The sequence below is a fragment of the Hakea prostrata genome, chromosome 3 (genome assembly GCF_041222555.1).
Source record: "Hakea prostrata isolate BN-2017 chromosome 3, UWA_Hpros_2, whole genome shotgun sequence".
NCBI classification, from domain to species: Eukaryota; Viridiplantae; Streptophyta; class Magnoliopsida; order Proteales; family Proteaceae; genus Hakea; species Hakea prostrata.
The window spans coordinates 17,339,014-17,365,976 of NC_142602.1; the positions used below are offsets into that span (position 1 = coordinate 17,339,014).

Genomic DNA, 26,963 nt, shown 5'->3' on the forward strand with positions numbered 1-26,963 from the left:
TTCTCAACCAGGCTCTTCTTCTCAGATGAGACCAGAAGCCTCATTATTAGTTTTGATTATATGTCATAGGAATAATTTTAATCCCAAAATGTAAATAACAATGGTTTTCAAGGAGATCAAAGACTCATATCTCTGATTTAACGGTAAGGAAATTGACTGTATTTTAGTGTTGGAGAAATACACGATTTGTTCAGTGGTTCAGGTAATAAATTTGAAACGGTTGATATAAATCGTTCAACTGAAAAGAAATAAACCATTTGGATTCAAATCGTATTTTAAGAATTTTAAGTCTTGCGGATTCTAACATGCTCAATATTTAAGCATTTCGCTTTCATTTCGGCTTAGTTCAATTTTCGGACATGATCGTTATTTTATTCTGTATCTTCCTCGTTCTAGCTTTTCTTGATCGTTGTTTAATTCTCTGTTCTTCGTTTCTTGGCTCCGTTCTACCGAGACATACCAAGTTGCAGCAGTGGACTTTGTTCTTCTTCCCGCTCTGCAGCTCTCTTTTCTATTAATTCATTTCTCTTCGAATCTTTTTATCGTTCTTTCAGTTAATCACTTGCGAGACTTTTAAACCCTAAGCTTATTATTTCTCAGTTTCTTTAAAAGTCCGTCTCCTATTGTTCTTACTGAGAGTTGCTGTTCTTGTATTCACATTGCGGATTAATCCAACAGTTCTCAATCAAAATGTCTGGTAAGGTTACTTCTGTTCATTTTCCATCAATCAAGATGGAATCTCATTCCTATTTTTGCTGTGATTTGGGTTTTTTTTCTTCATATGATTCTATAGGTACTAGACATTGAGATAATCTGTGGTAATTGATTATGATCAGGTGAAGCACAGGAAAAGATGATTGCGAAGAGAGGTAGAGCGGCGGTTGTGGTTCTTGGTGATCTTGGCCGTAGCCCTCGGATGCAGTATCATGCTCTTTCTCTTGCTCGCCAGGTATCTTAATTGAATTCTTTTCAATTTTAACTTCTAATTTCATTTCTGAACTTTGTTATTTTAATTTGTGGTTCTATGCGCAGTAAAGTGATCTGCTTTAAGTTTCCTGCCGCGTCAATTGTGTAGTCTTTTGAGCTGGACTGGCTGCTATGTTCTAGTCAGATATACAAAGCCTAAAACTCAACTAATTATGCTTCGCTGTAGTACCTTGTTGATCCTATTGCGTTTTCCTTAATTGATTTTTCAATTTGCTTTATAAATCATGTTAAGTGTTGATGTTCACTCTCTTCTCTTCTTTTTTCTTTTTCTCAAGATTAAACCATGATAACCATTTCAATGGAAGAGTTTCATTTATTGCTTTTCGATATCCAAGCAGAATAGTCACCGTTTCCCAATAAGGGAAGATTGCTTTTTCCTTTTTTCCCATCAGTATCTCTTTTACACTGGCCCCGCGCTAAAACAGGACAATGAAAACTCAATGAGGGAAAACCATTTGTTGCAGAGGCTTATGACATCCTGATGGAATAGAGTTGTTATTTGATATGTGGCTGCTATCTACATATCGGTCTGTGTGACTACTGTTTTTGGCTCCGGCAATTTGTTGTCTTTTTCGTTCTCTTTCTCATTTAACCAAGGTATGTGACTGAAATCTTCAGGTTGGTCTCTGCCCCTGTCCCCTTCAAACCCATTAAGGCAAACCGATCAGTAAGTCCACATGTTCTATTTCATAGCTAACATTTTGCCATCCACTCGTTCCTGCATGAAGCATGATGAGCTACAGCACTAAGTCGTGATGAAGGTTATACCTCAGAAAGTCAGTGAAGTCCTCTTTCCCATTCAGCACAGTTTTGTATGTGTTATCTCCTTGAACTTTCACCTTCTTATCAGAAGTGTGTTAGCTTGCATTCTGTGGAATCATTTTAGTGTTATTTTGAATCTGCCTACTGCTTTTGGATCCGTAGGGAATCTGCTTTTCTCATGGTTTGATCAAGCTTCTTTAGAAACCAAATTGAAGCTTTGAGGATCATTACTTTTTTCCTTCTTTCTTCTAATTTCTTTGGTAACTGTTTTTATTTATTTATTTATTAATCATTATTATTATTATCATCATCATATTATTATTATTATTAATAATAATTTCCCAACACATGTCTTATTTTTAAGACTTATTCAACCTTACCCTGTTTCCCATATTCCTTCCTTATAGTTTAGCCTTGAAAATCCATGGTCATGGGATTGCTACATCAGTGGTCACAGTGTAAAAAGTTTCATTTGGAATTCATTTATGGTAAGCAAGTGAAAGAATGGCTTGTCACTTACATTTTTGCAGTGCTAAATTTATCTCCGTGGGTGTAGAACAAATATTGCAGTAAAAGATCCTGACCTCATGGAATTCAATAAGCATGGAAAGAAACCTTTTTTGTTTTTTAGGTGATTAATTTTTATTTACCATACTCACGGAAACTGGAGGTCTTAAGACAATAGCTACTGGCCTGAAAACACTATGAACCTTAAGCCTGCTTGTGCAGCTCAAACCAACTCAATTCTCCCTAAAATTAATATCTCTAGCACTATATAGCTAATTTTTCTAAAATTAATATCTCTAGCACTATCATGTTCTTCTACTATTTTATGAATTATGATATTCAGTTGTCATTGTATTTCTTATTTGATACTTTTCTTTTATTTGGTTTGAAATTATTGTGATTATTGAAACTATTTTTATTGTTCCAGGCATCTCTTCAGGTGGACATTGTTGCCTATGGGGGTAAGCTTTGCAGAAATATAGGTGGCTGAGTATCGTCATTGTTAGGAAATTTTGGTTCAGTTGACTTTGTTGTACTTGCATCCTCAGCCTGCACCTCACTCAGCTTGGTTTTGCTCAGAAACTCACTCTTGATTGAGACAATTTGTTTGTTTGATTGATTGAATAATGGTGTCTTTTATAAGCTTAGCTGCAGGAGCTATAATATGATGCAAACCTTGCCATCCCCCTCCCCCCAATTAAAAAAAAAAATAATGATACTTACATCTACATTAAGTCTGCTTTGGGAGCTGTATTGGCTAATATTGGGAACATAAATGATGGTGACTTTGTCTGATGTAACTAGGTTGGGCCTCCCCTATAATTGGGCCAAAAGCTAGACCCAAAAGTCCCAATCCCAAGCTGGCGGAATACCTTAGGGGTATTTGGTTATTTTTAACCCCTTTTAGGGCTCAAGAGGGGTCTGGTTGGAATCCCCCTGATCCAAGTGTCATGCATCTATCTTTATTTTTCTGTTTGGGTATATTTTCCTCAAGTTATTGAAAAGTCTACATCTGAGTAGGAATCCTAGTTAGAGTCCAACTTTCAAGTAGGACTCGGTCTGATAATTAGGTATTTTATTTTCAATTTTTTTTTTTGGAACTCTTATTTAAAGAGTCCTATTCTAGTTTTACCCCTAGGTGTGTCACTTTGGGGTGGGCCCCTTGGACCCACTTCAGGGTTCCTACCAGGGGAAGAGTTTTGGTTCACATTAGGGCTGCAATTGGGCCGGGCTGGGCTGGGCTTTTGCAATCCAAATCCCAATCCCAGCCCTATATGTTCTAATTTGAGCCCATTCCCGCCCTAACCCTAGTTCAAGGCCAAGGATTACTGTCCCTAGCCCTAAGCCCTATAGGGCCAAGCCAAGCCCATTCCTGCCCTAATTGGGCCGGTCGGGATGGGTTGGCCTTGATCCTGATTGGCCCTATTTGGCCCTGTCTCTGGCCCGGCCTAGCCTTAATTGGTCCTATCCTTGGACCTAAAATATCAAATGTAAATTCATACAAAAATAAAAATAAAAATACATAAAAGTATCACAAGTAAATTAAAAATAAAATTCATAGAAATATAAGATGATTTAAGCTCCTACAAAATGATAAAAAATTCAATAAGTTGATAGTGTTGCTTTAAACATAAATAAATTTATACTCCATAATTATATATGGAGCTCTGAAAGTCTCCCATTGCTTTGGTGATGGAAATTGAAAACCTCTCCCATTGATATCCTTATTCAACAAAAAAAATCCATATTCAAAACTTTGTTAACAAGTAAATCAATGATAATTTAGTATTGATATTTTTTCGTAGTTAAAGAAAATGATATATTAGTTACAAACATAGCTATCTATCCTTAATAAGTTTTTTTCCCCCTAAAATATCACATTGGAGGCAAAAGAAAAATGTCAATATTCAATGAGAAGTTGGGGTGTAGATTTGTTAGACATTAATTCTCTATATACTAGCTTTTATTATTTATAATATATTATCTCGCCTTAGTAAAAAAAAAAAATCAATGATTTTTTGGAACTAAAAATTACTTAGTTCGAAAAATATGAATTATCTTAAAAATAATATAGAAAAGTGAACTCATAGTCTAATATGATCAAAATGACTGAAGGTCAAAGTCGAGACTTATAGTTATATCAATGTTAATATGAAGATTAGGGTAAAAATCTAGTACATGATCAATGTCAAATTAACATTAAGACTAGAGCCAAAATTAGGGTTAGGATCCGGCCAAAATTAGATGGATGCTTTACTACATTGGCAATGATGATATAATTTATTTTTATTAATTTTTTACAAAAAATAATCATGTTTTTAAAATTTGACATGTGTCAAGTATTCACCCATGTGGATTAGAATTAATTCCTCTCCGTATGGGTGGAGGGTCCAGACTCAAATCAGGGCCATAATTAGGGCCAAAATCATGGGCCTAGATCAAGGCCAAGATTAGGGCCAATATCAAGGCCAGAATCAAGGCCAAGATCAAGGTCAGAATCAGGGCCAAAATCAGGGTTCGAATCAAGGCCAGAATCAGGGTTAAGATCAGAGCCAAGATTAGGGCCAAAATCAAGGCCAAAATCAGGGCCGAATCAAGGCCAAAATCAGGGACGGGTCGGGATGGGCTGGGTGGGCCAGAGAGTAATCCCAGGCTTGCCCTTGGCCCTAGTTTAGGGCCAGAATATTTTGGCCCTAACCCGCCCTTAGGGCCAAAATCTTTAGCCCAAGCCCTATTCGGGTTCAGGGCGGGCTTAGGGTCAGGGCTGCTAGGGCCAAACTTGCACCCCTAGTTCACATCACTATGCCTTACCCATAAGAAACAAGCTTTTCTCTCTAGATGGTTTTTGAAGTTTAGTGATGGTCAGAGTGGTTGCTTCAAAGTTGGCTAGCTTTTGTTAGGAATGCTCCCTGGTTCTTGTAACTATGGAAACTCATGTTGTGAAGGGTATGTTGGGGGTAAGCACCATTTTCACTCACGATGTTAAGTTGATACGGCACCAATTGAGTGACGGCCACTTCTTCCAAGATCTTTCAAGAGAACCAACTCATATGACCCCGAGTTTCATGAAATTGTGGTTATGGGATATAAGGGTTGTTTGTGAATGGGCTAAGATGGGATGATTTAGCTATTAGTATGTCTGTGGTCAATGGCCTTTGAATTCCCTATTGGGTTAATTAGAAAGAAATAGTGTGAAGAATGTCAAGGTGTTAGTTTTGGAGAGATTTATTTTGGTTGGAGCGTAGGCTCTTGAGATATGGGGTGGAGAAGTTATGGGAATAATGTGGAACTTGGAGGAATGTAGGTAATAATATAAAGATATGATCCCCCAAGTTTGGTTGGGTTTTGATGGCTAAACTAGAAGATATGAGGGTTCTTGTTTGGGAGTTTTAGGGAGCACAAAAATTTAAGAAAATATCTGTATTTTGAGGCGGTCAGAATAGGCTCAAACTGGGATCTAAGGTCACTAGGGTTGGGGGGATGATGTGCGTAAAGGGTGGGATAGATCTGATGTTTAGATTAGTGTAGATTTGACCTTGAATGTTGGGTATCTTGGGAACTTCCAAAATTCAAGAAAAATATAACAAAATGTGGTTGGAGAAGGGGATCGATGTAGGTGTCATTCTTGAATAAGAGCCTTGAGGATTGAATACTCAGTTTAATTCACCTTTAGAACTCTTCTCATCCTTAGATCTTCAATTCCCAATTGACAGAACCAGGACTTACTAGCAAGCACAAGAGGAATTACTCAAAGAGGCTTATTAGTCAGAGGCCAATACCCATATCTAGGTTGATTTCAGAGGAAAACAGGCCAACACATGCTGGATCTGCATCATAAGTGAAAACTATTTATGGCGACACCATAAAGGGTTTTCTATATTTCAGCTTTTGTTCGAGTCTAGATCTACAATGAAATGAGGTAATTTGTTCTATTGTAAGATTGATCAGTGGCTTCATGAACACTTTTCTCATCATGCTCACTCTATGGCCCATCCATTTCTTTTTCATCCTTGTCCAAAAGAACTTTTGATTGCTAATAAAAACTTTGCTTCTTGGTCCTATTATTTTTCACTGTGACATAGCCTTGGATGTTTCTTAGAATTTTCACTCTTATACATTGATATTCTATGAAGTGCTTCATTTTTCAATTAATCCATGTACAGGTTCTGATCCCCATGCTGCCCTTTTAGAGAATCGGTCAATTCACATTCACAAAATGGTAATTATTCTTCTGTCTTTTTACCAAACAACTCATTTCTTATAATGAAATAGCATATTCATCGTTTATCCATTTTGGGTGCAGACACAATGGCCCACAGTTTCCAAGGGTTTGCCGAGGATAATTTATCCTTTGATGCTTCTACTTAAGCCAATAATTCAGTTCTTTATGCTTCTCTGGTTTCTCTGTGTTAAAATACCTTCTCCAGATGTTTTCATAGTGCAGGTAATATTGTTATATTGCATGTTATAGAAGATCTTCTTTTTATTTATTTATTTATTTATTATTATTTTTTAACATTATGGAAAATCAGCTATTGTTTGGAATGCTGTCATGGAGTTTCATGCATTGGATATTTCCTTGTTTGATCTATTTTGATGCCTTAGAAATTAAATTGAACTGATAAATTCTGTTTGCTTTTTCTGTAACTCTGGTTTATTTGCTTTGTTCTAGTGCGGCAAGGTCATTGTCAAAAAGCTAGAACTGAAAATCTTAGCATCAGTATCAGAATTAGGACTTAGTGGGAGAAAATTTTTTAAAGCATTAACCTGAAATCCACCAAACTTTAGTGCCAAGTGGGTCTTATGTACCTTGCAATGCAACTATGTTATAATATCTGACCTAAATACTGCTTTACCCATATGTCAGTTCACATAATATAGAAACTGGATTTGAATGAGAAAGAGAACTGTAGAGAATTGAAATACAATATAAGAAACAATATTGTCAAATAAAGAGAGAATGATATTCTGTCCTGTATGCTGTATCAATAGCAGAAACTAGAGAATGTGAGGCACATATAAAAAGGTGCACCAATCAGGTAAATGTGTCCATTGGTTTGGATCATTTGGGTCCCCCACAGCCCGCCTCCCCCCCCCCCCCCCCAAAAAAAAAAAAAAAAAAAAAAAAAAAAAAAAGTGTTGGCGTCGGAGTGGGTCAATGTTCTTGACAGGTACAAGTTTTTGAGGCATACATGATAGTAGGGTTTTGGTTAAATGATGTAGGGAGTCTTCTATTGAAGGTTGTGTTAACTTTTGTTGTAGGGAGTCTTCTCAGTTTCTTGCTTTTATTTATTTTTTAAATCATCCAAAAAAAAAAGAAAACTTTTGATGCAAATTATGCTGGAAGTGAATCACAATGATCTAAAATTAATTTTTTGGCTTTTCAAAAGGGGAACAATGGCAGAATCTAGGGTTTAGGGCTGTCACGTGAGGGCCAAACTTGGATTGAGAATATGATCTATATATGGCAGGTATTTGATGGCTGATTTGGTCTGTGCAGGAATTAGGGTTGTGGATGATACTCATAGATGAGGGAATGCTAGGATTTGGTGGTTTCGAAGATAAGGAGAAGAACAGGTAGAGTTGGGGATGATTCAACTTACTGTTGTTGAAGATTTTAATAGAATAGGGTGGCTGATAAACCCCTAATATCCCATGGCTACCAAAAGAAGAATAAGAAGAGAAGCAGGGGATCAGCAGCAGCAAAGAGCAGGGAGGCAGACCTATCAGCAGGGGACAAGTGGCATGATTCTATTGGGCAGCAGCCATAACCGAAAGCTGACTGAGGAGCTGCCAGGTGGCAGTGAAAGATTGGGGGACAGTGGAAGTTTGTTAGAGAGAGCAGGATTAAGAGAAGCGGTGAGGAGCTTGCTGGGTGGGGGGAGAGGAAAGAGGCAAGCAAGTGCTTGAGGAGAAGGAAACCTCTGGGGAATGGCCTAGCCATGGTGTTGCTTTTGTTTATCTGAGTTTTGATTTGGTTTGTTTAATTTCAGTAGTCTTTATTAGTTATTAGAATCATAGTCTGTATTCAGCAGCTATATCCATATCAGAGTTGCTTAATGAAATTGATTGTTACTTCAATAGTATCCTGCTGATATGCCAATCTGAGTTCATAGCTTTCTGGTGTTATCTCCTGTTTGTCTGTTAAAAGTAAAGGATAAATGAACAGGGTTATATTGTGTTGCTGTCTGTATTGAATCTGTTGCCATGAATGATAATATCCATTGCTGTCAGTAAGGTTTCGGTAGGACTCAGGACAAGTTTGAGAGGGTCCTATCAGTGGCAAATAGACGAGTACCTTAGGATTCAGCAATGCTCAAGAGCAATCTTCATATTCCCTCAGTCATGTGCTCAATAAAGCAACTGCAACTAAATCTAGAGTCATAATAGCTGGGCATAGAACTGAAAACTCTAGCTAGGACTAAAAACTGAAATTTGGATTCAAAACTAGATTGCAATTAGCAATTACAACTCCAAATATGACCCAAGTAAAAGACTAAGTAAAAAATCAAATATCTCTAAATTTACTTCCACGATTTACTGATGGTGTCGGGGGATCCCAGCACCTACACTACTGCTGGTGTAGGGAAGCATTCTCAAACCTGTGAGTGGTTTTAGATACCGACTTATACCGACTTACCTTAACTCTCTTAAAAGAATTCAACTCCTCATGAAGTCAAAACACTGGTGTGGCACGTAAATTAAGGTAGGTGGTGGACCCGTAACTCCATGATAGGGAGCAAAGAGTGATTAAGATGTCTGTTTCAAGCTAGCTCATCGATTTCAGAATTATTAGCACAGAATATTTCATACAAGCTACCATATTTTGTCGATCCATGTAAAGAGTTTGATTAAAAAGACTCTGAACTACCTCCATTAGCTAAATTAGCTAAAGCTTTTTCATCTTCATTAGCCTTGAAGTCACTAATTTCTTCATTAGAAATGTACTCTTTATACAATTTCAAACCTCCAATGGTTAGTCATTTTCCAGCTCCAACAACTACTAGGCATTCATAAATTCAAAACTCCCACCAATTTTAGAACCATCATCAGAGAACATTTCATCCAAGTTGCCATATTTAGATGAATCCATTTAAAGAGTTTGACCATAGAAGACTTAGAATTACTTCCAACAGCTAGCTGAAGCTTCTCTATCTAATGAGTTTGATTATGGAGACTTAGAAGTTAGAACTACTTTCACCAATTGAAATAGCTTAAGCTTCTTCATCTTCATTACCTATAAAGCTGTCAATTTCTTCATCAGAAATGTCCTCTTTATATAGTTTTAATCCTCCAATAGACATTTAAATGTAGTAACAACAACTACAAAGTATTCACGAATTCAAAATTCCTACAAATTCCTTCCCAATAATTTTCAGCAATCTCGTCATTAATTTCAGAATCATAATCACAGAACATTTCATCCAAACTATAATATTTAGTCATGCTTCTAAGAATTTGACTATAGAAACTCAAAAGCACTTCTTCAGCTGAATTAGCAGAAGCTTCTTCATCTTCATTATCCATAAAGCCATCAATTTCTACATTAGAAATATCCTCTTTATATAGTTTTAGACCTCCCATTGACATTCATTTCTTGCTTCAACAACTGCTATGCATTCACAAATTAAAATCTCCGATCAATTTGCTTCCAAATAATCTTCAGTGACCTCATCGTCAATTTCAGAACCATCATTACAGAACATTTCATCCAAGCTTCCATATTTATACTATCTTTTTAAAGAGTTTCACTATAGTGACTCAAAATTATTTACATTAGCTGAATTAACTAAAACAACTTCATCATCATTGCCTATAAAGCCATCAATATCTTTATAAAAAAAAAGTCCTCTTTATATAATTTTGGACATGCAATGGACATTCAAATTCTACTCTATCAACTATTTAGTATTCAAAAATTTAATAATCTTCAACAGCCTTGTCATCAATTTCATAACCATCATAACATAAATTTCTTCTAAGCTGACATATGTGGATGGTCCATTTAAATTGTTAGACGATCGAGACATAGAACTACTTCCATCAACTGAATTAGATAAAATTTCTTCATCTTCATTGCCCATAAAGCCATCAATATTATCTTCAGAAAAGTCCTCTTTATGTTGTTTCTAGCCTTCAATTGACATTTAAATCTTGCTCCAACAACTACGAAGTATTTATAAATTCAAAATTCCCACCAATTCCTTCCAAATAAATTTCAACAACCTTGTCTTCAATTTCATAATCATAATCACAAGACATTTCATCCAAGCTACAATATTTAGACAATCCATCTAAAGAATTAGACTATAGAGATTGAGAACTACTTCCATCAACTGAGTTAACCAAAGTTTCTTCTTCTATCTTCATTACCCATAAAACCATCAATTTCTACATCGGAAATGTCTTATTTATGTAGTTTCAGATCGCCAGTAGATATTCATTTTCTGCTCCAACAACTATTATGCATTCAAAAATTAAAAACTCCCATCAACTTGCTTCCACATAATCTTTAGTGACCTTGTCTTCAATTTCAGAATCATCGTCACAAAACATTTCATCAAAGCTTCCATATATAGACTATCCATTTAAGTAGTTTAACTATAGAGACACAAAACTACTTAGATCATCTAAAGTAGCCAAATCTTCTTCATAATCATTGTCTATAGAGCCATCAATTTCATCATTAGAAATGTCCTCTTTATGCAGTTTCAGACCTTTAATGAACATTCAAATCTTGCTCTAATAACTACTAAGTATTCACAATTAAATAATCTTCACCAACCTTGTCATCAATTTTGTAACCATGCAAAATATTTTTTCTAACCTACCATATTTAGACAACCATTCAATATGTTTGATTATAGAGACATGGAACTACTTCATCTTCATTGTCCATGGAGCCATCAATTCCTTTATGGAAAACGTCCTCTTTATGTAGCTTTAAACTTCTAATTGACCTTCAAATCTTGCTCCAACTTTTACCCAAAAAAAGTCTTGCTCCAACAACTAAAAATATTCACAAATTCTAAACTCCCACCAATTTGTTCTAAATAATCTTCAGCAACCTCGTCATCAATTTGATAATCAACCCCCAAAACATTTCATCCATGTTATATAGTATTTAGACAATATATTTAAAGAGTTTGACTATAGAGACTCAGAACTACTTCTATCAATTAAATTAGTTGAAAGATGTATCTTCATTATCCATGAAGCCATAAATTTGTTTCCAAAATAATCTTCAACAACCTCATCATCAATTTTAAAAGTATCGTCACGAAATATTTTATCTAAGCTACCATATTTAGATAATCCATTCAAAGTGTTTGACTTTAGAGACATAATTACTTCCATCAGCTAAATTAGCTGAAACTAAATCATCTTCATAATCCATAAAGCCACTAATTTGTTCATACAAAATATAGTCTTTATATAATTTCAAACGTCCAATGGACATTTAAATCTTACTTTAACAACTTCTAAATATTCACAAATTTAGAACTCCCATCAATTCCATCCAAATAAATAGTCTTCAAAAATCTCGTCATCAATTTTAGAATCATAATTACTAAACATTTCATCGAAGATACGATATCTAACTGATCTATCTAAAGACTTTGACTATAGAGACTTAAAACTACTTCCATCAGACTCTTTAGATCGATTGGCTAAATACTATATTTTAGTTGAAATGTTTAGTGATTATAATTCTGTAATTGATGACGTGGTTGCTAAAGATTATTTATTTGGATGAAATTGATTAGAATTTTAAATTTGTAAATGCTTAGTAGTTGTTAAAGTAGGATTTAAATGTTCATTGGAGGTTTTATGTAACTACTACATTTATGATGAATAAATTAGTGGCTTTATGAATAGTGAAGATGATAAAGTTTCAGCTAATTTAGTTGATTGAAGTAGTTATATATCTCTATAATCGAACATTTTGAATGGAAAGTCTAAATATGGTAGCTTGATAAAATATTTTATGATGATGGTTTTGAAATTGATGACGGGGTTGATGGATATTATTTGGAAGCAAATTGATGGTTGTATTAATAATTAAAATGAAGAAGCTTGAGCTAATTCAGTTGATAGAATTAGTACTGGGTCTTTATAGAGAAAACCTTTTGGATCAATCGTCTAAATATTTGATAGCTTGGATAAAATGTTATGTGATAATGTTATTGATGATGATGTTGCTGAATATTATTTAGAAGGAATTGATGGGAGTTTCTAATTTGTGAATACTTTGTAGTTGTTGGAGAAGGATTTAAATGTCAATTAGAGGTTTGAAATTATATGAAATAGACATTTCTAATGAAGAAATTGATGGCTCTATGAGCAATGAAGATGAAGAAGTTTCAGCTAATTCACCTGATGGGAAGTGTTCCATGTCTCTATAGTCAAACACTTTGAATGGATCGTGTAAGTATGGTAGCATAGAAAAAATATTTTGCTATGATGGGTATGAAAATTGATGATAAGGTTGTTGAAGATTATTAAATTGTGAATACTTAAATAGTTGTTGGAGCAATATTTAAATGTTCATTGAAGGTATGGAACTATATAAAGAATACATTTCTAGTGATGAAGTTGAAGGCTCTATAGACAATGATTTTGAAGAATTTTTAGCTAATGTAATGAGTAGTTTTGCGTCTTTGTAGTCAAACTCTTTAAATTGATCGTTTAAATATGAAAAGCTTGGATGAAATGTTTTGTGACAATGGTTTTGGAATTGATGACAAGGTCGCTGAAAGCTTACTTGGAAGCAAATTGATGGGAGTTTTTAATTTGTGAATGCATAATAGTTTGATTTACACAATGCACATGTATTGAAATGCCTATCGAAAACCTAAAGCGATACTTTAAAATAATCAACTTATTTGTCTATCATCCCATCGACCTCCCACTCCTAAGAAATACATCTTTCTTCTGATAAGAAGGATACTGATGTTGATTGCTATAGAGCAGTTACTCTTCCCTTTCCCTCAAGCCCTAACCCCACCCCCCAATGTAAACCAAATCCAAGACCACCTAATGAGGGTCCAGGGGGCTTACCAACATCCAACAGCCCTACCAGCAACCTAAGCAATTTTGTCCAAGTTGAGGGGTATTTTGGTAATTTTGGTATTTTTTTATTGTCTACTTAGGGTTTAGTTGGGTCCAGTATATTTGAGGGACTCTAGATCTACTTTTGCTTTAAAATTTGAGTCATATTTTGCAGGTTATTAAAGACTCCTAATTACAATGGGATCCCTAATCTTGTCCTACTCCTTGCAAAGGATCCAGATCTACTCTCAGAATTCAAATTGGATTCCTTTAGAGTAAGTTGCTGGAACATGAAATGAATATCCATTGGAGGTCTGAAACTATATAAAGATAACATTTCTAATTTAGAAATTGATGGCATTATAGAAGATGAAGAAGCTTCCACTAATTCAGCTAGTAGAAGTAGTTATAAGTCTCCATAGTCTAACTCTTTAGATGGATTGTCTAAATAGTGTAGCTTGGATGAATTATCTTTAATTATGATTCTAAAATTGATGACAAGGTTGCTGAAAATTAGTTGGAAGGAATTGATGAGAATTTTGAATTTGTCAATACTTTTCAGTTGTTGGAGCAGGACTTGAATGTCACTTGGAGGTTGGAAGCAACATAAAGTGGACATTTCTGATGATGAAATTGATGCCTTTATGGGCAATGAAAATGAAGAAGTTTCGGCTGATGGAAGTGGTTTTGTGACTCCATAGTTAGACACTTCGAATGGATCATCTCATGGTAGAAGATCTCGCTCTTGAGTGAGATCTCGCCACCTTGAAAAATCGAAATCTCGACCATCTCGGTGAGATCTCAGTCGAGATATACAATTTTTTAGCATCAACTCGGTGGCCCATCTTGGTGGGTTTTAGGGTCCCAGTTGAGTTGAAACTTTGTATTTAGCCTATGTAAGGCTTTTTGAATACATTGGTGTCCTTGGATTTGTCAGAAAACAATCCTAAGTATGATTTCTAAGTTCACCCAGAGTGTGAAACCGAAATGTTGTAGGATTAGGGAATGCAAAGTTATACAACATGTAATATAGAACCTTTAAGGCATACAAATGAAAAGCAAGTGTATCAAATGCATTAAGTAACCTAAATGTTATCAAAATTCCATCCATAAGAGTATAACAATCTCAATTTTCAAGAATAGAATAATAAAATTATACAACTATTAGAAGTTCTATATAAGTCTTTAAATCATAAGTTCATAAGACAAGTAGAGAATGATTGATCTTCCTTCGATGTTGTAGATGTGCTAAGAGTAGTTGCAAGTGAAAATCTAGCCGAAATCCACAAAAAAAGGCAAAAGCTGAGAGTTCCAGCCAGATATGGCGAAATATATCGAGATATGACGAGATCTCAAGTAAGATATCCCAACTCTTTGCTCTCGACCTCCATCTTGTCTCGCCTACTTGAAAAAATGAGATATCTTGCGAGATCTCCCACCATGGATCATCTAGATGTGATAGCTTAGAAGAAATATTATGTTATGATGGTTATGAATTTGATGATAGATTGTTGAAGACTATTAATTTTTTTATGCTTTATTTATAGTTGTTTAAGCAAGATTTGAATGTTCATTGTAGGTTTTAAACCATATAAAGAGGACAATTTTTATGAAGAAACTGATGGCTTTATAGGCAATAATGATGAAGTTGTTCTAGCTAATTCACTTTATGTGATCAGTTCTGAGTCTCTATAGTTAAATCTTGAAGTAGATCATCTAAATATGGAAGCTTGGGAGAAATGTTGGTTCTAAGATTGGTGACAAGGTTGCTGAAGATTATTTGAAAGCAAATTGATTGGAGTTTTGATTTCATAGTAGTTGTTGGAGCTGTAAATGAATGTTCATTGGAGGTCTAAAACTCTATAAAAAGGAGATTTCTGATGTAGAAATTGATGGCTTTGTGAAAGATGAAGAAGCTTCGCCAATTTAGCTGATGGACGTAGTTTTGAGTCTCTATAGTCACACTTTTTAGATGGATCGGTTAAATATTCTAACTTGGATTAAATACTCTATGATTATGAGTTCGAAGATGGGATTGCTGAAGAATATTTGGAAGGAATTTGTGGGAATTTTGAATTTATGAATACTTTACAGTTGTTGGTGCAACATTTGGATTTAGTTGGAGGTTTAAAACTGTATAAAGAGGACATTTCTAATGAAGAAATTAATGGCTTTATAGGTAATGAAGATTCTTCAGCTAGTTCAACTTTTGAGAGTAATTTCAAGTCTCTATAGTAACTCTTTTAGATGGAGAAGCTTCAGCTAGCCAATGGAAGTAATTCGGATTTTTGAGTCTGTATGATCAAACTCTTTAGATGGATCGTTTAAATATGGTAGTTTAGATGAAATGTTTCGTGATGACGGTTCTTAAATTGTTGTTGAAGATTGTTGAGAAGAAATTGGTGGGAGTTTTTAATTTATGAATGCCCTATAGTTGTTGGAGTTGAAAATGAATGTCCATATTGGAGGTATGAAATTATATAGAGAGTACATTTCTGGTGAAAAAAATTCGTGGCTTTGTGGGTAATGAAGATGAAAAAGTTTCGGCTAATTTAGTTGATGGAAGTAGTTCTGAGTCTCTATAGTTAAACTCTTTAGATGAATAGTCTAAATATGGTACCTTGGGTGAAATATCCTGTGGTGATGATTCTGAATTGATGACAAGGTTGCTAAAGATTATCTGTAAGGACATTTTAAGGGTATAACTCAACATGGGCTGATCAAAGCTACTCAAAATATCAGATCTGGTTGAAACTTGCTGAAGTTGCTGAAAGTACTCAAATGTCTAAAATATTTTAGTAGCTTGTCTAAACCTGCGACTTTTACAACTAACTCTTGGTTTTGTCTCAGTTTCTTGGGAAACCAAGAATTAACCAAAATTTTGGCACATCTCAGTTGGAACTTGAACCATGCACTGCAGTGTATCCTTCAATGAATGAGGCAACATTAGAAACTTAGACCCTCCTTACTTGACTTTGATGGTGTTCCTTGATCCATCATAAAGAAGCATTTCATTGGCAAGGCTGCCCTAGAAGGATGTTGTAGTGTGCCAATGAGGTGACTACTCTAGGAACATGGTTTTGTAATGGTCCAACAAGTAAGTTCACGTGAACGCTGCAGATTTTCATATGTTGGTTTGAGTCAGTCTCAGCTGAACCATAATTTTGTATCAAGATCTGTCTCAGTCCCACTGCATTTCACCCTTTTTAAAAAGAGAAATTTCTGAAGACCTCAATGAGTTCTCTAACCATACTTTCATAGCATCAAGGTAATGTAGAATAAGAACCATTGCAGTCACCCAAGTGTAGCTGATCAATATGGAACATCTTCTCAAGCTTATCCTCTTCATATTATTTCATTTCCATGTACAGATACTTCTGCAGTGTTGGCTTTCCTTGAATTCTTTTTATGCTTCTCTTGGGTTGGCTGCTTAGTCCTCACATGTCTTCATTATTGATTCTATGTTTCTGGTATGATGTTTCACAGAATCCACCTTCGGTACCAACATTGATTACTGTAAAATGTGCAAGCTGGCTGAGGCATTCTGCTTTTGTTGTTGATTGGCATAACTTCGGATATACTCTACTAGGGTTGTCCCTTGGAAGAAGCAGTCGCTTTGTGGCAGTATACAAATGGTTAACTGTCATTTTCTGCTAAAACTAATGTTTTGAAAGCCTTGGCTTTCACCTCAACCTAAATCCTTTAACTTTTTTTACTACTAAAATTTTACAGGATTGAGAAGCATTATGGAAAGATGGCAAATGGTGCCTTATGTGTCACTAAGGCAATGCAGCATGAATTAGCTCAGAACTGGGGAATCAAGTAAGATGATCACCTGACAAGTTCATTTCCTCCTGCTATTTGCATTTCCCCCCCCTCCGTGTTGGGTCTGGAGTGTGTCTAATTTTTTCTTTTCTGCAATTCAAATGATCAGTGCAACCGTTTTATATGATCAGCCTCCTGAATTTTTTCATCCTGCTTCACTTCAGGAGAAGCATGAGGTTAGCAAACTGTTTCTTCAAGCTTTTTATTTTTTTGAGATTGGTAAACACAACACATCCAGGCACCCGGATGTCAACTGACGTGTTTAACATCTCAACTTGCTTAGTTGTTTTGTAGATTAAATAATGAGCTTGTTCATCTTCTTGGAGTTTACGACTTTGTCAACACTGGTAAAGTATAATCAAGTGATAGATCAACCCTTTCTGTTTCTGAAGCAGTTCTGTAAAAGATAATGATCTTAAGGGTGTGTTTAATTCTTCTTGCAGGAAGCCTAAGTATTGCTGGCAATGATTTGAATGAGACTCTCTTTACAACCCGAACTGATGCTGGCATTTTCTTGAAGCCGAACAGGCCAGCCCTCGTTGTTAGCAGTACAAGCTGGTGAGTTCTTATGCTGATTTTTGTGGACATGAAGTAACTCCGCCACTCACATATTTTTTCAAGATTTGAGATGCATACTGTGTTAATTGTATAATCAATATAAAATCAATGAAGAATATGTGAGATCTAGAAGGAACAAGAGGAGATTACGTGGTTCGGCCAAAGGCCTACGTCCACGAGAGAAAGGAGGCTACTTTAGTTTTCATTAAGTTTTAGGGTTTTACAATGATCCACAATTTATAGACTTATTTCCACCGCCTTACCCTCTCTACCTGGGTACGGGTTATGACCCGACCCAATACAATTTAACACTCCCCCTCAAGTTGGAGCATGAACATCATGAACGCCCAACTTGCTAAGAAGAAAATGATATTGTTCTTGACTCAAAGCTTTAGTAAAAATATTTGCCACTTGATGCTTAGATGGAACATAAACTGTTTGAATTTGCCGAGCCTGAAGTTTTTCACGAATCACATGACAATCAATCTCAATATGCTTTGTTCGCTCATGATGGAAGACTGAATTTGCAGCGATGTGTATAGCCGCTTTATTGTCACAAAATAGATCCATAGGTTCCGGATGCAAAACTCCTAAATCCTTAAGTAAATAACACAACCAAGTCAATTCACAAGTTGTCATGGACATTGATCTGTATTCCGCTTCAGCAGAAGATCGAGAAACAGTTGATTGCTTTTTACTCTTCCAAGAGATAGGACTTGATCCAATGAAAACACAATAGCCAGTAGTAAAACGACGAGAAGTGGCACAACTTGCCCAATCGGAGTCACAATAGGCATTGATGTGTAGATCGCTAGCAGAAGATAACAAAATGCCTTTTCCAGGACAAGATTTTAAATAGCGTAAAATTCGAAATGCAGCATCCAAGTGAGGCTTTCTGGGTTTCTCCATAAATTGATTGAGAACTTGCACAACATAAACAATATCAGGTCTAGTGACTGTGAGATAAATCAATCTTCCAACAAGTCTTCTATATTCTGTTGGAGAAGGAAGAAGTTCGCCATCTTCACTATTCAATTTTAAATTTAGCTCCATAGGACAATTAATGGGTTTGGATCCAAGTAGACCTGTGTCATTAAGCATCTCCAAGGTAAATTTCCTTTGAGAAAGGAAGATACCTTTGGGTGATCGAGCAACCTCAATGCCAAGAAAGAATTTGAGAGTGCCTAAGTCTTTGATATGAAATCGACTATGAAGAAACAATTTCAAAGCATTGATGGCAACTTGATCGTTTCCAGTAATAATTATATCATCCACATAAACCAAAACAATAGTGATGCTAAACCCACTAGAAGATACAAACAAGTAGTAATCAGCCAATGATTGTTTGAATCCAGCAAGTTGTAGAGCAGAAGTGAACTTGGAGAACCAATTGCGAGAAGCTTGTTTTAAACCATATATGGACTTATAAAGACGACAAACCAAATTATTCTCCCCCTTTCGGGAAAAACTAGGTGGCAAAGACATGTAAACTTCCTCATCTAGATCACCTTGAAGAAAAGCATTATTAACATCCATTTGAAAGAGAGGCCAACCTTTAATTGACCAATAGCAAGGAGGCATCACACTGTGACTAATTTCGCAACAGGGGAAAATGTTTCTTGGTAGTCAACACCTTCAATTTGAGTAAATCCTTTCGCAACCAAGCGAGCCTTGTAGCGTTCAATAGAACCATCAGCTCGATATTTAATTTTGTATACCCATTTACACTGTATAGCAACCTTGCTAGGGGGAAGAGGTTGCAAGCTCCAAGTATGGTTTAGCTCAAGAGCCTTAATCTCATCAGCCATGGCAGCACACCATTTGGGATTATGAGAAGCCTCAACAAAGGAACGAGGTTCAGAATCAGTAGAAATACTAGAAAGGAAAGCACGATGAGTAGGAGAAAAAGCCGAATACGAGAGGTAATTATTGAGGGGATAAGGACAAGAAGGTAGTGAAGCAACATTGCACTGAAAGTCTTGGAGGCGAAGAGGAGGGTGAATAGGATGATTACTACGACGAAGAGGGACTCTAGGGTCCTCAGAGTGTGATTCTATTAAAGAGGGGGGTGGAGTAGGATGATGAAGGGATACGGGATCATCAATTGCAGGACAAGGAATGACAGGTGGGGAAGAGGGGGTGGAGTAGGATGAGGAGGGGATATAGGATCATCAATTGCAGGACAAGGAAGGACAGGTGGGGAAGAGGAGTGGGGAGAAGGAATGGATTGAGAGAAGGTAGCATGCTGGTATGGAAATATCGTCTCATGAAATATGACATCCCTACTAGTGAATATCTTACGAGTGACAGGGTTGTAAATACGATATGCCTTTTGCCCATATGGATACCCAACAAAAATGCCTGGAATAGCACGTGGAGAAAACTTAGATTGATGAGGAGTTAAATTCTTAGCATAACATAAACAACCAAAAACACGAAGATGAGAATACTTAGGTGAAACACCAGTCACAAGCTCATTTGGAGTTTTACCCTTTAACAAGGGGGTAGGAAGACGATTAATGAGATAAACTGCAGTTTGAACACATTCCCCCCAAAAAGTTAAAGGTAGATGTGCTTGAAAACGTAAAGCTCGAGCAACCTCAAGGATATGTCGATGTTTACGTTCAGCAACTCCATTTTGTTGAGGAGTAGCAACACAACTACGTTCATGAATTATGTCCAACTCATTAAAGTAAGAAGAGAGAGAGAGAAACTTAAGACCGTTATCACTACGAACTTTCTTGACAAGATAATTAAATTGTGTTTTTACCATGGCAATAAAATTTTTAAGAAGACATTGAGTTTCAGACTTGTGACGCATAAGAAAAATCCAAGTACAGCGAGAATAATCATCAACAATGGTAAGAAAGTAATGAGCACCAGAAAAAGAAGCAATAGAAAAATCACCCCATATGTCACAATGTAAAAGAGAAAAAGGACAATTACTCCATTCAACATGCATTGGAAAAGGTAAACGTGATTGTTTAGCAAAAGGACAAATATCACAATGTTGAGGTGAAATGGTAACATCAAAATTATTTTGAGATAAAAAATTGTGAGGAAAATGAGAAGGATGCCCTAATCGCCAATGCCACATGTCAAAATTATGTGAAGTTTGGGAAACAAATGGAGCAAAGTGACCATGAGCACGATAAAAGTAGAGACCAGCATGCTTTTCACCACTCCCAATCACCCGTTTCGTGGTGAGGTCTTGAAAAACACAAAAATCAGGAAAGAAAATAGCAGCACAATGCAGAGATTTTGTGAGTTGACTGACAGACAATAAATTATAATGAAAATCAGGAACATAAAGCACATCGTGAAGTTGAATAGAAGAAGATAAGGGAGCAGTCCCTTTGTGAGTCACTGGGACAGATGTACCATTGGGTAGACGAATAGGTTTAGAATTAGCATAAGGTTTAACATTATTTAAAAGATGCAAAGAGTGGGTTATATGATTGGTGGCACCTGTATCAATGATCCAATGAGATGAAAAAATAGAGGAACAACAAATAGACTCACCAAATAGATTAGCAGAAGGTTGAGGGCTTCCATTATTGACAAATTGCATAAATTGCTGGTACTATCCGGCAGTGAGAGATGGGCTAGAGCTAGGAGCCATCAAACCAAAAAACAAAGAGCTTGAAATTTCTCCCACAGCCGTGCACCCAATGATTAGGATATCTGGCTTTCACCCAGGAGAACCGGGTTCAATTCCCGCCAACAAATAAAATAGAAGATTATAATCTTACCTTTTGTCTTTTATTCTTTGCAAGGGATGCAACCGAATAAAATAGAAGACTATAATCTTCCCTTTTGTGCTTTATTCTTTGCAATGGATCGCCCAGGAGGATTTGAAATCACCGATTCCAATGCAAAATTGTTTGGTGAGCGACGAAGTCTTTCCCAACGGAACCACGACGTCTCTAATCCAATAACGTGCATCACCTTTAATCTGAGAACGTGCAATTCGATAAACCTTTTTTACCTCAAATCCAGTAACGTGCAATTATAAACCATTCACGCTTTCTGGTAACGAACGAACCCAGAATAAAAAGATGCAATGATTGTTTGAAATTTTCGCTGAAATTTTCGCAGGATAGCTTGGAATCCGTGAGAATCGAGCAAAAAAATACCTCAATACCCGGCTCGATTAGAGAAAGAAAACCACGACCGGAAGCCAGGTAAAACACACGACTCTTCTTTTCAACAGATGCTCGTAATGAATCACGAACTCCTCAGCTGAATAACATTGACGATGGAAAATTGGTTTAACAAATCAAAGTTGCAGCAGAGGGGATAGATTGAAAACCTTGACTGATACCATGTTAATTGTATAATCAATATAAAATCAATGAAGAATATGTGAGATCTAGAAGGAACAAGAGGAGATTACGTGGTTCGGCCAAAGGCCTATGTCCACGAGAGAAAGGAGGCTACTTTAGTTTTCATTAAGTTTTAGGGTTTTACAATGATCCACAATTTATAGACTTATTTCCACCGCCTTACCCTCTCTACTTGGGTACGGGTTATGACCAGACCCAATACAATTTAACATACTGATTCCTAATGTTTTAAATTTAGATTTCAGTGTCCATTTCTGCTCTCTGAAATATTTCAGCTAAATGCTCAAAATGGCACTGAACTTTGTTCCATTTATACCCAAAAGTGGTTTTCTCTAAAAATGCTGAGGATGCACATTTAAGCATGATTACCATGTTTGAAATTATAAAAGAAAGGGCAAACATGGTGCCAAAGGCTTCTGCACAAGCAGAGTCGGCGGGGCAGTTTTCCCGTGACATCTTACCACCAAAGTTTTTGCTGGGAGGTTGTTTCAATGCCTTGACCTTGGGGGGCTACAACTTTGGTTCACCAACTGTTGTGCCAAGGCCCACCATGTTTGAATTAAAAGATGGGCAAAAACACCCGAAGGGGTACTTTGGCTTTAGATCTTAGTTTGCTAGCGTGTAGCAAATAATACTGCATCATTTTCTGTGTATAATTATGTAATCTTGTGATAAACTTGTATAAAGATGGAAAGATTCAGGAACATATCTTTTTCTTGAAGTTTTAACCCAGACATCTCTTTGGAATCTTGTCATGGGTGATTAGGTGGGTTTGGAAAGAACTGATCCTCAATGAGTTTTAAGTTATGAAGAAATATGAAGCGTTTTAGCCCCTTTTGGCAGAGTCCTAAAGCTCATCAAGACAAATATCTTTCCAAAATTTAACCAAAATTTTCAAATTATGTTGTTCTACTTACCATTCCTTTCCTTTAGTCTGTGGATCATACTTCGTAATTTATAATGAGGTTGCATTTTATAAAGTCTTGATTAAATATACATCTCGCTCAATAAATTTCTAATGAAATCATAAGGTTATGCATATTAGCATATATCAAGAAAGATGAGGAGAAGTGAACCATACAAACCTTAGCAAAATTACTACTTTATTGATAACGAGTTTTGGTCTGTGATTCTTTTGTGTAGTGGTTGTTAAATTGTAATGTTTTTGGCTGCAATGATTGCTAATGATGCAATACCATTATAGAACATGAAATGGGATAATTTTGTGAGAACTTACGGGAAGGTAGGTACTCAGGTTGGCTATAAGTTATGTTTTTGCAGAAAATTTAGGTATTGCTGCCATCTAAAAGTTATGGCAGCATAGTGTAGTTTCCTTGAGCATCCTATCTATTTTTTCACTTAAAATTGGTTGCCTATCAAGATGAACCCATGTGATATGTAGATTTCTCCCATAAACATTTAGGTTTAGTTGCCTACTTGAATGACTTGATTGTAATATAATAGATGATCATATAGAAGAAAGCTCTTGGCTGAATATTATTGGGAATGCTACCATATTTGAAAATTCTTGAGAGCCTGCATGCATGTGTATTGTCAGCTTGCCCTCTCCACCTGATAGCTTAAGCTTATGGGTTGGATAGTTCAACAAATATCATCTGCAGTGGACTTATTTAAGGTTTTCAGATGTATGGTCTTGAATATTGATTGTTTGTTTCAGGACTCCAGATGAAGATTTTGGTATGCTATTGGAAGCAGCAGTCATGTATGATAGGCGCGTTGCTGCAATCTTAAATGAGGATGACTCAACTGAAAAAGATCTTTGGAAAGAAATCAATAGTGAGAGACAATATCCATACCCAAGGCTGTTGTTTATTATTACTGGTAGGACTCCTTAATCATGTTATTTGCTTGTTTTGAATTTGCTTATATCATGCGGACTTTTAGTCAAGTGTCTCAACTACCATTACTGAAAAGGTAAAGGGCCAGAAAGAGAGAAATATGAAGAGAAAATAAGGAGGTTACATCTGAAACGTGTGGCTTTTCGTACTATGTGGCTACCGGCTGAGGATTATCCATTACTTCTTGGTAGGCTCTTATTCTGGGTTGTTTTATCACTTTCTGTTTCCTCTGCTACTAATTTGCTTGCTATAATTCCACTGTTTTACTGTACTGATAGGATCAGCTGACTTGGGGGTTTGTCTCCATACATCCTCTTCTGGCTTGGACCTCCCCATGAAGGTACTTTCATCATTTACTGCTACTCTTGCAAATTTGAAGCTCAATATCTGAATTGAGGACATCTTTGGAAATAACTATTACTAGGTTGTGGATATGTTTGGTTGTGGACTGCCAGTTTGTGCTGTTTCATTCTCATGGTAAAACTCTTGATTCCTATTTCTCTAGCACCTCCTAGTTTTTGCATGTTTCAAACTGCTGTTTCATACTTCATTCTAATTTAATTTCTTTTCACTATATGCAAGCATTGACGAGCTTGTTAAAAATGAGAAAAATGGACTACTCTTTTCATCATCATCTGAGCTGGCTGATGAACTCCTGGTAAGCTACTATTGGAATTCTTTTTTCTGGCATTGGGATGGCTGGGTCCTGAGCATGTTCATAGTGGTACACTGGTACCCTAACAAATCTTCCGAATTTCTTGTGACTGCTGTCCTTGTTGTCTTTACCAACTTTTTTTCTGTAAATGCACCATGACTTATTTCTTGCATGAAGAGTTGAATTTACATGTCTGATGCATCTAATCTGGTATAAAAACGTAGCAGCTGAAGGCTTTCTTGCAACCTGAAACCTTAGCAGTGTTGACATGTCCTGTTATTGGGTGGGGGATTTAGCAATCCACTTGCCTCGTCTGTAATAGAGGGAAGTGCTAGAGCAGCTAGTAGTTTAGAACCCAAACAATTTGATTCGAACATTCCTGATGCTTTGATCCATGTGCTTCCTGAGTTTTCTGCCATCAGGATGAATGACAGATTCTGCTGCAAAAAATTAAAAGCCACTGTGATGTAAACTTTTTGTTTAGACTAGGAAACGTGATAGAACAAACATTCAGCAAGATATGGTGGTTAGGGTTCTGGAAAACATGATTATGAGTTCATATAATATTCCGAGGTTAGGACATTTGGAGTAGTCTGGTTTGAAATGAAGATTGATACCTTTCTTCTTCTGCATTTTCTTTGCCATGCAGTTAGATTCTGATTTTATTTCTCCTGCTGGTCAACCTATGCAGATGCTCTTTAAAGGCTTCCCTGATGAATGTGATGGCCTGAAGACTCTGAGAAATGGTGCTTTGAAGACAGGATCTTCTGCCAGATGGGATCAAGAGTGGGAAGCACATGCTAAACCGCTAATTTCTGAGGTCAGCTTAAATCACCCTGTGTGTGCATGTCAGTGTTTTTTTTTGTGTGTGTGTGTGTTCTGTAAGAGTTGTGCCTATCTCTTGTTTTATCACACTAGCATCTGACCTTGTGGGTGGCTCACACTTGCTCAATCTTTGAGGTTCAACCAAATGAGATTTCAACCGAGTTGCATCAATCTGATGTATGGTCCTTTGAGAATTTGAGTTGTCGAGTGTCCTAGAGTAAAAGGAATAGCTATCGTTTTCCCATTATAACTATCTAAATATTGTTGGATGACCAAGGTACTGTGGACTAATGTATTTTTTGCTTGCGGCAGTCAGATCTTTTTACCGTTTTTAGTATGTAATCTGTTGGGGATGACTGAATATCTTCTGGTTACCCAAGTCCTATTGTATATACTTTTCAAGGTCTTGACGTTCAGCTGCTTGAATTGTAATTTGCAAAAAGGCCACCATATTTGCTGTTTTCAACAGTTTTCATGCTACTTGTGTGAAACATGCAGGCATACTTGACAGATGGTTAGATACCATTGAGCTAATTAAATTGGTTGGACTGAAATTGCAGGTCATCTCTAAAAACTGCACTTGATGTCTAGCTGAAGTTCCACTCATTTCAGCACAAGTAAAATGTTGGGACAATCTTTGTTGAAAGTTCTCAAGATAGAAAAGGACGAAGACTCAGCAGTTGTATTTTTGAATTTGAAGGCAAAACTGACAATAATACTTGAGAGATTATACCTGCCTGTATTCTATAATGTTTAGGAGGAATTTTGGTTTTCTTCTTGTTATTATTTCTGGTCGAGATTCTGTTTTCCTTATTTTCCTCTCCTTTTTTCCCCCTTCTTCCTGTAAATTGATTGTATGAAGATTGGAGAATATAAATTGACAGCATGATTTGTGTTTCTTGGTAGCCGCCGGGGAAAAAAATGAAAAAACAGGATGAGCAGACTTTTTTCATGGACGACAGGTACGGAGGACCATGCGTTGCTTATTTATATACTGTGCAGTTTATAACTTTTCAACTGGTCTTTCTAACTTGGTTTATCTGGAACTGGGAATAAAGAAAAATAAAGTCTGGATCTCTTGATTTGTCTTCTGGGTGTATTTTGAAACAAAGTGCAATGTGAAGGAGAGCAGAACCAACTGGAATTCTTGATTTCTTGATTTGTCTTCTGGGTGTATTTTGAAACAAAGTGCAATATGAAGGAGAGCAGAACCAACTTGAATTCTTTTCTGATTGGCTTTTGAAAGTTAAGGGAACGTACTGTGTCAACTATCAAAATGCATGAAAGGCTGCATGCTTGAAAAATGCAGCAAATTTGCCCTTTCATAAGTGTTCCAAGTGCATATGAATTGGTAGATATAGCAAAGAGAATTCATACAACACCACCCCTATAGCAAAGAACCCACATTGCTGTGTACGTCATCGTCTCTCCATAGCATCGTTTCTGTGTGCAGTGATTTAACTTCGATTCATTATATGTAGGGATCACTATTTGATAAGGCATACAAAATAAATTCTTATTAAAGATATGAATATTTGATTGTCTTGAAACAATGATACCCTTGTTCATATCAATCATCAATCTGGT

General features: G+C 36.3%; 1 protein-coding gene across 2 annotated transcripts; it reads left to right on the top strand.

The window, feature by feature from the left end:
* LOC149021284 (UDP-Glycosyltransferase superfamily protein) lies at positions 1-26,963 on the top strand. 2 transcript variants are annotated; one of them, XM_089149544.1, is made up of 18 exons: positions 1-143; positions 679-697; positions 837-949; positions 2,684-2,717; positions 6,420-6,475; positions 6,560-6,700; positions 16,795-16,943; positions 17,041-17,130; positions 17,243-17,309; positions 17,417-17,480; positions 17,577-17,691; positions 23,716-23,879; positions 23,973-24,083; positions 24,175-24,236; positions 24,321-24,373; positions 24,479-24,554; positions 25,243-25,371; positions 25,937-26,963. In XM_089149544.1, the coding sequence occupies exons 2-18, from the start codon at positions 691-693 to the stop codon at positions 25,958-25,960; spliced, it is 1,455 nt and encodes a 484-aa protein (XP_089005670.1). In that variant the 5' UTR covers positions 1-143; positions 679-690; the 3' UTR covers positions 25,961-26,963. The 2 variants fall into 2 exon arrangements, with proteins under 2 accessions (XP_089005670.1, XP_089005668.1); XM_089149542.1 differs by lacking the exon at positions 1-143 and having other exon boundaries at positions 155-697; positions 25,937-26,962.

Excerpts from the sequence above, each read along its gene's own strand:
- LOC149021284 (XM_089149544.1), top strand. Across the intron at positions 6,476-6,559 it reads CAATTCACATTCACAAAATG|ACACAATGGCCCACAGTTTC; the intron begins GTAATTATTCTT and ends TTTTGGGTGCAG. Across the intron at positions 17,131-17,242 it reads GCTCAGAACTGGGGAATCAA|TGCAACCGTTTTATATGATC; the intron begins GTAAGATGATCA and ends TCAAATGATCAG.